Raw genomic sequence first — 15,065 nt, forward strand, 5'->3', positions numbered from 1 at the left:
AACCATGGTATCCGAGCTCGACTAGTTCCATAGGAGGCTTGTCATCTCCCACTACCAACCGTATCAAATAACTTTGTCCATCGAGACTAGAACAGATAGGAAAATATCACCTACTCCTTCCGTCCAACAATAGTTGTCTACTACACTATTTTACAATGTCCAACAACATTTGTCCATTTTATGAAATCAATGAATAATTATACACTTAGTTCCTAATTTACCCTTACCATTAACTATAGTCATTTCCCTATTACATTTTTCAAGACATTGTATTTATTATATTCAAAGGGTGATATAGTAAACTTACCCTTCTATTTATAATTTCTTAATAAATGTGCAAACTCAATAATGAACAAGTATTGTTGGACAGAAGGAGTAGTATCTTTTGTCTTTGTTGAAATTTGAGCCTGAAACATCACAGATTCTCAACCATTTTATTGACGAGTAACGATACCTTAGTTGCCAACATTTAATACAATTTCAATTGGGAATGAGGCAGACTCATCAACACTTTACTTGCTTAGTTTGTAGATGCAATGGCCTAGACCAATGGCCATAAAACAAGATAGAAGGATGACGATGACGACAACAACATATTCAGCATAATCTTACCAATAGCGCCAATAAAGGATGGTGTGTACGTAGCCTTAGCTCTCCGTTGTAAAGGTAGAGAGGTTGTTTCCAATAGACGAGCAAGATAGGAAGAGGAAGTGAATTTTTGTTAAGATGAATTGCAGAATGTCAAAATATATGAGAACTTACTACAAATATCATCTATACTTTTTAACTTATTTAAGACAAAGACAGTACATTTCTACATGACAGTGGAAGAAAAAGGATACACAAACACTGTATTTAGTATACTTGACAGTATTATGAAAATATATGAGAACTTAATACAAATATCATCTATACTTTTTAACTTATTTAAGACACAGACAGTACATTTCTACATGACAGTGGAAGAAAAAGTATACACAAATACTGTATTAGTATACGTAACAGTATTATGAAAATATACTACTCACTGTTCAGCGACTACTCGTCGTGTGCCTTTGATTCTGCATCTTTGGGACTCTCAACCACTGCTAAGTTCTTATCTTCTGTTTCTTTTATTGTCTTCAGGATGTCTGCTTTTTTCAGCTGAAGAGCTTCCAGTTTGGCATTGATCTTATCCAACTTGGATTTCAACTTACCCAGATCTTTGCTTTTATACTTGTCCTCGAGTTTTCTCTTCTTCTCAGCTTTATCTTTTTTCGAATCCTTTTGTTTCTCATCCTTACCTTCCTTCTCCTCCTTCTTGCTTTTATTTTTCTCTTCTGCTTCACTGTCGGATACTTTCTTGTCTTCCTCAACTTTTATCTCTCTTGTGGCGACTTCAGCTGCATTCGCCTTGACTTTCTTTTCTTTATCCTTCTTCTTGCCTTCTTTATCATCCTTCTCTTCATTATCTTCTTCTTCTGACAACTCTTTGCTCTTGTCTTTCTTTTCTTTATCCTTCTTGTCTTTCTTCTTCCCTTTTACATCATCCTTCTCTTCCTCCGACTCCTCTTTGTTCTTATCTTTCTTTCCTTTATCATTTTTCTCTTTCTCTTCCTTATTGTGTTTCTTCTCCTTGTCCTTCTTTACACCTTTTTCATCATTCTCTTCTTCCTCTGCTTCGTTCTCTTCATCCGACACCCCTTTTTTCTTCTCTTTATTCTTCTTCTTCCCTTTTTCAATATCTTTCTCTTCTTCTGACTCCCCTTTCATCTTGTCTTTCTCTCCTTTGTTCTTTTTCTCTTTCTTTTCCTTCTTGAGTTTCTTCTCCCCTTTCTCATCATCCTTTTCTTCCTCCGACTCCTCCAACTCCTCCTTGCTCTTGTGTTTCTTCTCTTTCTCCTTTTTCTCAATCTTAACTATCTTGAGTTTCTTCTCCACTTTTTCTTCTTCCTCTTCCTCCTCCGACTCCTCTTTGCTCTTGTCTTTCTTCTCTTTTTCCTTTTTCTCAATCTTAACTATCTTGAGTTTCTTCTCCACTTTTTCATCATCTTTTTCTTCCTCCGACTCCTCCTCGCTCTTCACTTTTTCCTTTTTCTCTTTCTTAACCTTCTTAAGTTTCTTCTCTTTATCCTTCTTCTTCCCTTCTTCATCATCCTTTTCTTCCTCCGACTCCTCCTTGCTCTTGTCCTTCTCTTCTTTATCCTTTTTCTCTTTTTTCTCCTTCTTGTCTTTCTTCTCTTTTACATTTTTTGTTTCATCCTCCGACTCCTCCTCACCCTCCTTGTTCTTTTCTTTATCCTTTATGTCTTTTTTCTTTTTCTCCTTCAAATCATCAGACTTTTCGATCTCTTTCTCGACTTTGAGATGTTGTTCTTCCTTTTCCATCTTTTCTTCTTCTTCCCCGGCAATAACAGTTGTTTCCGCTTCCTATCCAAAATTGTCCGCGTGTCAATGCGCCTTCAATTTCTCCGAGATATCTGAGAAGGAGATGCAAAATTAAGAAAACAGTAAGTCTATCATTTTCATGTTTAATAATAAAAGCATCAGGTAGAAAGACAGTATCGCCAGCACATAAGATTTTTCTCAAAATGATGAAGAACAAACAATGTTTTAGCAGGCTGCAGTGAATAAGGTATCGGGGGAAGTTGGGTGACATAGCCAAATAAATTCATACATGGTAACTTCCACACATCAAGAGAAAAAAACCACAGTGAAGGATAAGGAATCCATAACTTGACTCGAAAAAAGATCTTGTTGAAACGTATCTTCTATTCTTATTCCTGCGCTTCTATATATATCCCATGCCACTGTATACTTTAAGCTTCTAACTATTCTTCAGCATTTCTTCTCCATAAACCCCACTTAAACTGTAGTTTTTCTTCTTTTTCGTTCTTCCCATATCATACTAAGATATAATCAGTGAACTTCATTACCTGTAGGCTGTAAAGAAACTATAATTTGATTCACTGCATAAGCCAGGTTTTCCCCCAACTAGAATCAAGATGCAGTTTAAACCTAATGAAACATAAACTCGTCTCTCGCAAGGATGTTCACACTGTTCAATGACAGTTTTGTGTAGTGACACACTGCCTATGAGTTACAATCACATGGGAAGGCAGCTGAACTACTAAAGTCTGTAAAATCATATTAGATCAAAGCAAAATATCGAAAGTAAGTCGACGAAATGAAAATACAGTAAATAGGCAGTAGTGATCCACTAGATGGAACTAACACATACTTATAAAAGAAAAGAACCATGATGGTGGATACAGACCCTATCTTTTTCTGTAAACCTGGCTCCAAAAATATTACTTCAGTGAAACATTTCCTCTTATCCTTTTCCTGCACTTGTATATTCCGTTCCGTGCCACTTTAGACTTTCAGCTTCTAATTCATTTTGAGTATTTCATGTTCTCCCTATGCCGCACCTAACGGTAGTTTATCTACATTTTCATTCTTTCGGTACCATACTAGAGATAATCAGTGAACTTCCTTACATATAAAAAGACTATGATTTGATCCACCACAACATAGCTTTTTCCCCCTAATGTCAAATTCAGATGCAGAGAAGCCATAATAGCAACTGTAAGATTCTAAGATAGATCACAGTCTTGGCAATTGAAGATAACTCAGAGATGTCACAGATTATATAGTAACCTCATTCCACTTTAATACTGTTAATAGACACACGGTAGACACAATATAGATTGCCATTATTCGACATGTGAGCTTGCTAACATTACCGGTACAAAGCCCGTCAAAGGAAGAGGGTTGTGGTAAGTTCATAGTCAGTGTAAAACTAGCACATTTATGATGAATCCACACAAAACAGAATACAACCACAACTATCCCAATTAATCACAAGGCAGAAACGAGAAAAAGAAGTGGGCTTTCTTGTTTCCAAATTTCTATTTCCTTTTTTATGTGCTCTTCATGAGCATACAGAAACTTACCGGATAATAATAACAACGTATCCTGTGTAATCCCATAAGTGGAGTCTTGAGAGAGTGGTCTATACGCAAACCGTACCCCTACCTTATGCAGGTAGAGAGGTTGTTTCGGATCAACCACCCGGTTTAAATTAAGAATATCAAAGCAGGTTAGAGAAGGGAAGAAGGGAATACAGAAATGAAGAAGCCATGATGAAAAAAAAAACTGGAGAAGAGAACAATAGCACAACAAATAATAAGAAAATTGAAACAAATGAAATAACTGGTAATGATACAATCGAAGAATAAGATAATAGGGGAGTGAACTTACTGGACAATCACAATCAATCAAAATGGTAATTCTTCAATAGAAAAAGGAAAGTGATACTGACATAACAAAATATATATCCAATACATATTTCATTTAGTAATTTCCAAGGGGGAATGGGAATGGATCCTAGTAAAGATTATTAACCCAAAACTAACATCACATCAACTACAACAACATATCCATACACAGAGCTTACCCCTACCTTTGCGGGTAGGGAGATTGTTTCCGATAGACCTCGGTCCAAAAGAAGTGTAATCAAAGCATGATTGAAAGGAAAATAACGACAACAAAACAACAAGATAAACAATGCAACATGTAGTAGTAGTAGTAGTAGTAGTAAAAAAGAAGAACAAGATACTAAGTGAACACTAAATAAGGAGAATATGAGAACAGGAGACTAGTCCCCAAATTAACATCACATAAGCTATAAAATGAATCCTCAAAATTGATCCATAAAGACCCCTCCACCACCCACCCACCCACCATATATATTTGCATACAACAATCTCAAATTCTTCAATACAACAAAACTATCAATTACAAATTAAACTAATAAACAAGAAACCCAATAAAAGATAATACAATCTCAGCAAAAGGAATGAACTTTTACCCAATATAAACAACACCCATTTGAGATCATCAAAATAAAAATTTACCCTTTTCACTAAACAGCAAAAGACCCCATAAAAGATGATATAAACAGCAAAAAGAATCAACTTTTACACAATATAAACAACACCCAATTGAGATAATAAAAAAATAAAACTTACCCATTTCAATAATCAGCAAGAAAACTCCAATAAACCCAATAAAAGACAATATAAAGGCAGCAAAAAGAACCAACTTTTACACAATATAAACAACACCCAAATGAGATAATCAAAAAATAAAACCTACCCTTTTCAATAATCAGCAAAAAACTCCAATAAACCCGATAAAAGACAATATAAACGCAGCAAAAAGAACCAACTTTTACACAATATAAACAACACCCAATTGAGATAATCAAAAAATAGAACTTACCCTTTTCACCAAACACCAAGAAACTCAGTGCCCAATATGAACAATGAAGAAATAGATATGTTCTGGATATTACAACAAATCCAAAAATTTGAGAATCTATTTATAGAAAAAAAAGATCTATCTAATCTATAAGCCGCGTATTAAACGCAACACGGAGAAATTGAATACAGACTTTTAAGTGTCGGTAGATATGAGATATCAATTGATTTTTAAAGTTTAACTTCAAATTTGGGGAAAAAAGAGTATTTTTTGGGTTAAAGGAATCAAAGGAAGAAAGAGAGAGGAAGAAGAAGAAGAAGGTGCCAGAAGTGTCATCAATATTGTTTGTTTGTGTATGACACGTGGTGATCGTGTGTTGATTTGAATTGAGAAAATTGCGATTCACCAATAAATGAAAATAAACTATAGACTATAGGGTTGGTTTATCTTGGGTATGGAAATTTTATTAGTAACATTTTTAGGTAGGGAATGTTATGTTCGAGTTTTATTTGGTGTGACTTTAAATTAGTTGAGCTTTGATATTGATATCGAAAATCAAATGAATAAATAAAAAGAATCATTTGTTATATTGTGTATGACAAGTTTTCTCGATAGGAAGAGTTTTCTTCGAATTACTTATGTGACGTGAATTGAAAATTAATTGAGCTTAGTAGCGAAGTTAAAATTTTCTCTAAGGAAGATCAAATATGAAAAATACACAAAGAAATTAAGAGAATATCTTTGATACAGATGATTTGCATCGAGGAATATAACACTTTTGACACAATTATATTCATTGATGCAAATCAATTGTATTCATTATATAATTATCAATGGGATATCGAGATCAATTATATTCATAATATAATTATCGATAAAATATATGAATCAATTGTATCTCTCTCACTCTCTTAGATCTCACTCACCTCTCTCAACCTCGCTCACTTTTCTCCTCTTCATTATTAAGTCACTTTCAATTACAAGTATTACTAATAATTTTTTCATATACAAATCAATAATATATTTTTTTTCAAATTTATATGAATAGTGGCTTTTTACGAAACATATTATTATTATAATAATAATATATATTTATAAATATTCTTAATAATTTTTAAAACTTACAAATATAAATATTTATTCATGTAGATCCTCACGCAAAAATAACTTGCCAAAAATATTTGAAATATATGGCCAAATACTAGCCTAAAAGAAGGTTTGAATTAAAGTTTGCAAAAAAGAAACCTCCCTTCACGCTGTGTCACTGAATTGTCTCTCTCACACACACACGCTGTTGCAACAGCAAAGCAACATTCTTTCATATTGCTGTCTCTTTCTCTCTCTTCCTCTCTGCCTCCCTCTTTCTCTATCTAAAAATTCTTCAAGGGGTCGAAGCAGAAACTTACAGACAAAGAAAACGACGGAGGGGAGAAAGAGAGAGCGCCAAGAATTCTGTAGATCTCTCATTCTTCTCCCAAAATGAACGATCTTTTAAATGTAAGTTTGTTTCCCTTTTTTTTTTTTTTTTTTTTGTGTATCTACATTTTCTTGATCTGTATGGTAGCTGAAAAATACAAAGAAACAGGGAAAAAGGAGCAAAATTTGTTGACCCCATTTGGATATTTTCATGTTTTAGTGCTTTTATTGCTTAAAGACTCATTTTTTAGTTGTCATGATGGCTGCTTTACCATTTTTTTGATCTGGCTTGTAGCTGAGAAATACGAAGGATTGAGATAAAGGGATAAAACTTGCTGACCCCTTTTGGATTTTTTTCACGTTTTAGTGCTTTTATTGCTTAAAGACTCAATTTTTAGTTGTCATGATGGCTGCTTTACCATTTTTTTGATCTGGCTGGTAGCTGAGAAATTCAAAGAAATGGGAAAAAGGATAATCTTGCTGACCCCTTTTGGATTTTTCATGTTTTACTGATTGTGTCAATTTTTAGTTGTCATGATGTCCGCTTTACCCCTTTTTTTGATCTGGATGGCAGCTGAGAAATACAAAGAAATGGGAAAAAGAATAGAACTTGCTGACCCCTTTAGGAATTTTCCATGTTTCATTGCTTGAAGAGTCGATTTTTAGTTGTCATGATGGCTGCGTTACCATTTTTTTTTTTATCTGGATGGTAGCTGAGAAATACAAAGGAATAGGAAAAAGGATAAAATTTGCTGACCCCTTTTGGATTTTTTCATGTTTCACTGCTAAAAGGGTCAAACTTGAGTTGTTAGGATAGCCACTTAATCATTTAAAAATCTGGATGGCAGCTGAGTAGTACAAAGAAATGGGAAATAATAATAGTAAAACTTGCTGACCCCTTTTGAATTTTTCCATGTTTCACTGCTTTCATTGCTCAAAGGGTCAAACATTAGTTGTCATGATGTCCGCTTCTCCATTTTTCTGATCTGAATGCCAGCTGAGTACTCAAAATCGGAAAGAACAAACTTGTTGACTCCTTTTGGATTTTCCTATGTTTCACTACTTCCATAGCTCAATGAGCCATATTTTATTGGCCACTATAACCAGTTTACCTTTTTGTTAATCCGTATGACAGCTGAAATGGGGAAAGAACTAAACTTGTTGACCCTTTTTCTGGATTTTCCCTTGTATATCGTCTTTCATAGCTCAAATGATCCGACTTTTATTTATTGTTGTAACCAATTAAACATTTTTTATTGCACGACAGCTGATAATTACAAAGTAATGGAAAAATACAAAAGCTTGTTTGAGCCTTTTTGTGTTTTTCCCTTGTTTCACTGCTTTCATAGCTCAAGATGGTCAAATATTTGTACATCATTACCCAATTTTCCATGTTTCTTTTTCATTTGATTAAGAAAATGAAGGTTTTTGCCGTGTATAATTGTATATTATAGAGTATTCTTGACACCTTCTAGACGATGGATAAGTTAGGAATGAAAAGGAAATGCAGAAAATGACATTTGGATCATGACAAATGTTAAAAAAAAACTGCATTCTTGGCCTTCCCTTGCTACTATAGTAATGGTGGTTTTAAAACTACTGCTGTAAGGATAAGAGGAAGTGAAGGAAACCAAGTTCCTGGAATTTCTATTGCTTATAAGGATTTGTATGCAAAAATTCCACATAAATTTTTTCATAAAAAAGAGAGTAACTTTATATAAATAGCTCATTTATTATATGCCATTTTGAAACAATACAACAAGGTGAGAAATGATTCTTTAGGCTTCACTGTCAAAGATGATGTCTGAGTGTTGTTGTTGTCCCTGTTATGGAGTGGGAAAAAGGCTCAAACTTTAGCATGATCTTCTCCTTCAGGAACGACTACTCTCAATCGTTTCCCTGTTTAGTGTACATACTTTCTCCATGCAAATATTTAACAGATTTTTACATATTAGGAAACAAAGTTGCTTGATCCTCTGTGGGCTCCTCTCCATGGCATATTGCTACCCTAGAATTGTCACACTATTAGCTGTTTTTACACCTTTTAGCAATATTTAGCTTGCTATAGTGGTCTTTAACCAATTGGTGCTTAGTCAAACGCCTTTGCTAACGTAAAAAAGAGAAAAATGCTAATATGATGTCACTGTAACTATCTCAATCTCCATCATAATAGATGAAAGAGTGTTAAGGGAACTTGTGCAGAATTTCTAAAGTTTGTATGTACAATTGGCCTCTGTCTTGACATTTATCTACTTAAATGATTATCCTAGGAGTACTTTTGTTTCTTCACTAATGATTTCAGAAGATATTCAATGTCTGTATTGCTCGACTTCTCGAAGAGTCTAGTATATTCTTAGTGCTATATTTAGTGTTACCAGGTTTTAATTTCTTTGACGTATATCGGTACCAAAGCCTTTAAGCATGTTGGTGCACTTGTTGAAAAGCGAAAAATAATCATTTTTCATTTGACATTAACTTGATTTCTCTTGTAGGATGATGATAATTTTGATGCCCCAAGGCATCAAAATAATAGAAATGGAGATGTTGAAATGGGAACACAAATACCAATGAATTCCGGGGAGCTAGGCCTTGATGATTTCTTTAAAAAGGTTTTTGGATGATCTTTTTACTTTTCTTGCATTGGAATAATAATACCATGACTGTCCTATTCATCTCTCTCTCCTTCAATTATTACTTTCCTGCACATTTTGAAGTTGATCTCATGAAGGTTTCTCACTTCCTCCATTTCTTGCCCCTACTTTCTTTGTTTTCTAGGTTCAACAAATTGAGAAACAGTATGAAAGACTGAACGAACTACTCCAGAAGCTTCAGGTATAAATGTCTTTCTTTTTTTCTTCTGACAACCTTTTCTTAAGAAGGTATTTCCATTAGAAACCTGCAACGGAATGGCACCCAGTTTCCTTGAAAGTGTATTAGAGTACTTCAGAATTTTTAATTTTTTAAAATTAAATTTTCCTGATCTTTACCTAGTTGATGGATATACAAGGACAAATAGAGAGATTATTCACCAAGACTTTTTTCCTTTCTTTTGCCTACGCTACAGAGGGATGGGGTCAAAAAATATGGGGAAATTTTCTTATTATGATGCTGGTATTTGGTTCAGAGCTCTAAATGGGGAACTGTGTTAGGTTGATTTTTCTTTTTCTTTAGTGTCTCAGAGATGCTACTTCCATTTTTTTTGCAACTTGCTCATTCTTTGAGCAGCACATGCCCCTTTCTCTTTTATGAGTTTGGTTTATTGTTGTGTTTTATATGATATGTGTCTGATATCTGTGAAATTCTGAAGTAACTTATTTTATTTGTCACTTTGTGTACAAGCCTCTTGGTTTAACTGCATGTTTTTCTGCTCCAAGGTCTGACTTTCTCATGCAGAGATTTCGTTTTAAAATTCGCAATCCTCGATGTGATGACCAAGTGCGCGAAGGTGTCACATTCTAACATGTTTGTGTTCTCCCTTTCAGTTTAGGGGCTTTCAGAGTTACATATCTGTATCAGAATCAGTGAAGTTATAATGTGTTTAATGTGTCACTTTCTTCCTGTTGACCACCTGATTTATATGCCTTTGTAGCTTTATATTTTAATTCAATTCCAACAAACTTCTACAGTTTGAAGAATCAGTATTTTGAAGTGCATGTCTTGCATAATTTCATGCGATGGTTTAGCAGATATTAGTTGTCATCTCTCGGACTCTCACAACTTCATGTCCACCATTTTGACCTTTAGCTGTTTAGTAATATAGTAAAGTTCTGAGAGACAATTTGTGTTCCTCTACATTACTAGAATGCTCTTCCATATGCCCCCTCTATAATTCATATTTTTCTCTCAATGTGTACTTCAACTAACTTAGGGGTTCATGTGGTTAATTAAGAACTTAGCTCAATTTGTAGGTTAATTAGCACAATATACATATATAAGCCAAATGAGCTTAGATAATCTGCATAACCATTTGTTTCTTGAAGTTCTAGGTAATACATAATACTTAAGATCTTTCTCCATGCTCACAGAATGCTCATGAGGAATCAAAGGCTGTTACAAAAGCTTCTGCTATGAAAGGTAATCCATATTCTTGCAGTTATAGTGCTCTAGCAAGTGATGTAGCCATTTGTTTTGCATGATTATGACATTCTGGACTCAAAGTAGATACTCACTCTAGCCCATGTTATGTAACCTAGTTTGACTTGATTGGAGTAAGAAACTCCTAATGAGTTACCAAAGCTGAATTAGAAAATTTCTTCATTAGGATATTTGAAATGTCAAAAATGATTTTACCTCCGGAAAAAGGCACTGCAAGAAAGTTTGAGATTATTTAAGAGAGATTATTATTATATGTTCTTACGGTATCCTGCAGGTAGACGTCCAGAATTTTGTAGAAATAGGTCAGTTATTCTTATTATACCAAAAAATAGAAAGTAGAATGAATCAAAACATAAGATAATTAGATACTCTGTTCCAATTTATTTGTTCTTTCCTTCAAGGATGTATCCCAATTTATGTAACCGTAGTGTGACGTCTTTTGATACACTTCTACAAATAATAGTACTCTTTATGGTTCCACCCATCTTTTAAAACTTAAAATTTATTAAGTGATTTGAAATTTCAATAGCAAACACATTATTGTTTGTAATGTAGCACATAAAAGATAAGTAGTAAAAAAGGAGTATGTTGCACCGAGTAAGATTTCTCTTTCTTTAGAAAAGTACCTTTTCCTTTGTTTTTTTGTTATTCATTTTCGTAATGAGTTTGTTAATGGTATGTTGTAACCTGCAGCAATTAAGCAGCGGATGGAAAAAGATGTTGATGAAGTCGGAAAAATAGCTCGAGTAATCAAATCAAAAATCGAGGAGCTTGATAAAGAAGTGAGTAGTATTAAATGCTTATGTCTCTTACTTTTGGTCCTGTTATTTCTATGTTTTTGATCTATTTTTGTTCTCTTGCAGAATCTAGCCAATAGAAACAAACCAGGTTGTGGTAAAGGATCAGCTGTTGACAGATCAAGAACAGCAACAACAGTGTAATTTTGGCTAATTTTTCTCCTTAGTTCCTCTGATAGTTATATCTTTGTAATTTTGTCACGCAATTGTTATTTTGAGATTGGTAAATGGGTATCTCACAATAACATATTTGAAAGAGATGCTCATACTGGTTGGCTATGGTGTATATGGGCACTATGCTGTGGCAGGAAAAGCAGAAGAATTTGGGGATAGTGTGGGTGAATCAACATTAGAGTTGGTATTATGTCTTTATAGTAAAATGAAGTTTGAATTCTCGTTTGTACTGATTAAGAGAGTAAATCAGATTATGGTAGGGGTTGTATTAAGATCAAATGCCTGCCTTGTATAATTACCTTATCAAATCATGAAGGTATTAAAATTATACTAACTTTTACTTCTTAGTTATTAAATGCACACATATGGAAAACTTAAGTTAGGAGCTTCTGATTTGTCAATGCTTAATGTATCTGAGAAGTTGATAGATTGAAGCGTTTATTGATCTCTCCTTAGTCTTCCCCTCGTGCATTATTGTGCATTCTTAATACTAATCTTGATATACCTATAGTCCTCACTTGACTTGCTATATATTTGCAGTTCCTTGAAAAAGAAGTTCAAAGATAAAATGGCTGAGTTTCAGGTACATCAACTGCATTAAGAATGACTTTTTTCTCTAGATTTTGCTTGCTCTTACGTTCAGTTGATTATTATGATTGCAGACTTTAAGAGAAAGCATCCACCATGAGTATCGCGAGGTTGTTGAAAGGCGAGTATTCACAGGTGCCAAAGCTTTTGAGTTTGATATTTCTGTGTGGAGTGTAAATGTTCTAAAGCAGATTCTAAATGCTATTCCTTTTTTCTTATCTTTCTCTTTATGTGGTCGACAGTGACGGGTAATCGAGCTGATGAAGAGGTAAATCTTGATAGTTCTTGTGAATTATTGGAAACTTAAGATTCTTTTTGCATATCTTCTTACTGTTCTCGTTTTCTTGTTACCCTCTATTTTCACCTTCAGACAATTGATAGGTTGATAGAGACTGGGGACAGTGAACAGATATTCCAGAAAGCTATTCAGCAACAAGGGAGAGGACAGGTATGCTCAACGATTTTCACAATTTCTTCTTTTCATTAACTTTGAATAACCTTATGTCCAAGTAATAGGTTATAGCCTTTTCACATAGCTCATAGGATCAAGATCTCAATGCTTGAGTTATTATTCTTGAATTTTAAATCATGCTTGTATACAGTTTAAATTTCTGTGGGCAATATGGCATTTCCCCTGGCGTGTTAACATGAATTTGGTCCACTGGCCATCCGATGCCCCTTAGTGTTGGTTTATTTCAGTTCTTTAACATGCAACTCAATATTTTGATAGGTTCGTTTTAATCACATACATTAAAGCCCATGGTGCCTTATCTTTGTCTCCTCGCGACATTTTTTTCCATGCCAGAAGCTGTTGCTTGCATATACTTGAGTTTTGATACAATATGTAGATTTTCAAATTCCTAGAAATGGAATGGAAGGTGGGAAATGACTATTCCAGATGAGTGAGACTTATACTTCAGGCACCCAGGCATTGCCGAGGTTTCACGAGTAGCGGTGTAGGCAAAAGATAGAGCTAAAGGAAGCCTCTTGCCCTATGTTAGGTGACTGTATTATCTTGTGACCATTATAACATCTTGCAAACAGTTCTTTTTTAACGTTATGTTGTGTTTATTCCATTACATATTCCCTTTCTTTCAAATGCCAATGCCATATCCCTGCTTCCATAAACACAAGAGAAGAAATTCTTAGCTCCTTCCCACTCGTTAGAAACCACCATAAAGTTATTGAGATTCGTCTTAATCCTTACTGTCGTTAGCTGGATGTGGTCAAGTTGACAAAGATCTCTATAATCCTCAAGCTGCTACTGGTAATGCTTGAGCAGTGGCTTGCCCTTGAAGTGTAGTGTAGCATACAATGACCCATCTAAAAAATAAATTACACAACATATTGGAATCTTGTCCAGAAGAGGGCAGATAGCAGGGGAATTAGCTCAGAAGTCAGAAGAGAAATATGGAACGAAAATTATCTGCCCATCACCTGATCTTTATTTCTCTTTTCTTTTCATTTTCAATTAAATGATATTACATGCAAATTTTTGTCCTTTTATGTGATAAAGCAGCTCATGTACATTTATAATATTGCTACCATGGCACTTGAAGTTTTAGTAATCGTTAATATAGTATGCCGGTTCTCAATGTTGGCGTCTTGCAGATAATGGGCACACTAGCTGAAATTCAAGAGCGCCATGATGCAGTTAGAGAATTAGAGAGGAAGCTTCTTGAGTTGCAACAGGTACTATATACTTTACTTATACCTTTTAACGGGGAAAGGAAGTACTAGCAAAGATTTCCTTGGAAAATCTCAATTGAAGAAGTGGAGAGAAAGGACAAAAAATTCATTTGCAACAACATAGATAGTTTCCGCCTTCGTTTTTATCTTCTACTTGTGGACTAGACTTAAGTTCACAGTTCACAGAACTAAACATAATCTGGTTAGTCCTAGGTATGTTGATGAGTTTGGCTTAATAACCTCCAACCTGATGCCAACTGAAAATATGACAAATAAAAGGTCTTCCACTGTGTATATGCGTGTGTGTTTGCATGCTCATATGTGTTTGTGCACATGCTTATACAGTTCTTTGAGGGGGGGACATGCATAAGTAACGATGCCATGATTAAAATAGACACGATGATGTCTGGTTATAAATTTTGTTCTATTCTGCAATGCAGATATTCCTGGACATAGCAGTGTTGGTTGATGCTCAAGGAGACATGCTTGATAATATAGAATCACAGGTACTAATTCTTAAGAATGGAACTTAGCATTTGGGTGTGATTATGTTTACATTACCCTCATTGCCAACAACCCGAATTTCCAGGTTTCAACTGCTGTAGACCATGTACAATCAGGGACTACTGCTCTACAAAAGGCAAAGAAACTTCAAAAGAATTCAAGAAAATGGATGTGTTTCGCCATCATGATCCTCCTCATAATTGTTGCAATTATCGTCGTTGGCGTGCTCAAGCCATGGCAGAGTAACAAGGGTGCTTAACTTATTAATAATCCCACATGAGCAATGTATAGATACATAATGTATACTATCATTGATCATGCTATTCATTACAACATTTCTTGGTTTTGTACATGTTGAACCTTGGGGCTTGCCTCTATATATAGTTTGAAGTGTGATTGAAATATGTAATCTATTCTTTATAATCTTGATTTTTATCTGGTTGGAATTGAGAGAACACTACTTTGGACTGGAAAAATACATTTGTCACAAATTTTATTGTACTCCAATGTCTTTGCTTGAATGAGTTGTGTAGGAAAAAATTATTAGCAAGTTATATG

At 34.5% G+C, this 15,065-nt stretch overlaps 4 protein-coding genes across 6 annotated transcripts in view; 2 read left to right on the plus strand and 2 right to left on the minus strand.

Moving 5' to 3' along the window:
- Nucleotides 1-15,065, plus strand: part of LOC125864938 (rhomboid-like protein 15) — a 71,920-nt gene that overhangs the window by 35,472 nt on the left and 21,383 nt on the right. The window lies entirely within an intron of this gene.
- Nucleotides 1-15,065, minus strand: part of LOC125864940 (tropinone reductase 1) — a 116,426-nt gene that overhangs the window by 5,618 nt on the left and 95,743 nt on the right. The window lies entirely within an intron of this gene.
- LOC125864936 (uncharacterized) lies at nucleotides 763-5,523 on the minus strand. 2 transcript variants are annotated; one of them, XM_049545066.1, is made up of 2 exons: nucleotides 5,266-5,523; nucleotides 763-2,459 (listed from the first exon to the last, which is right to left on the minus strand). In XM_049545066.1, exon 2 carries the CDS (start codon nucleotides 2,365-2,367, stop codon nucleotides 1,039-1,041), a length of 1,329 nt encoding a protein of 442 aa, XP_049401023.1. In that variant the 5' UTR covers nucleotides 2,368-2,459; nucleotides 5,266-5,523; the 3' UTR covers nucleotides 763-1,038. The 2 variants fall into 2 exon arrangements, with proteins under 2 accessions (XP_049401023.1, XP_049401024.1); XM_049545067.1 differs by lacking the exon at nucleotides 5,266-5,523 and adding an exon at nucleotides 4,899-4,913.
- On the plus strand, nucleotides 6,491-14,940 carry LOC125864939 (syntaxin-132-like). The gene is made up of 13 exons (XM_049545074.1): nucleotides 6,491-6,741; nucleotides 9,153-9,269; nucleotides 9,436-9,492; nucleotides 10,686-10,734; nucleotides 11,449-11,537; nucleotides 11,619-11,692; nucleotides 12,267-12,309; nucleotides 12,389-12,449; nucleotides 12,557-12,582; nucleotides 12,685-12,762; nucleotides 13,926-14,006; nucleotides 14,444-14,509; nucleotides 14,593-14,940. Exons 1-13 carry the CDS (start codon nucleotides 6,724-6,726, stop codon nucleotides 14,764-14,766), a joined length of 933 nt encoding a protein of 310 aa, XP_049401031.1. The 5' UTR covers nucleotides 6,491-6,723; the 3' UTR covers nucleotides 14,767-14,940.

Source organism: Solanum stenotomum, chromosome 5, assembly GCF_019186545.1.
Source record: "Solanum stenotomum isolate F172 chromosome 5, ASM1918654v1, whole genome shotgun sequence".
NCBI classification, from domain to species: Eukaryota; Viridiplantae; Streptophyta; class Magnoliopsida; order Solanales; family Solanaceae; genus Solanum; species Solanum stenotomum.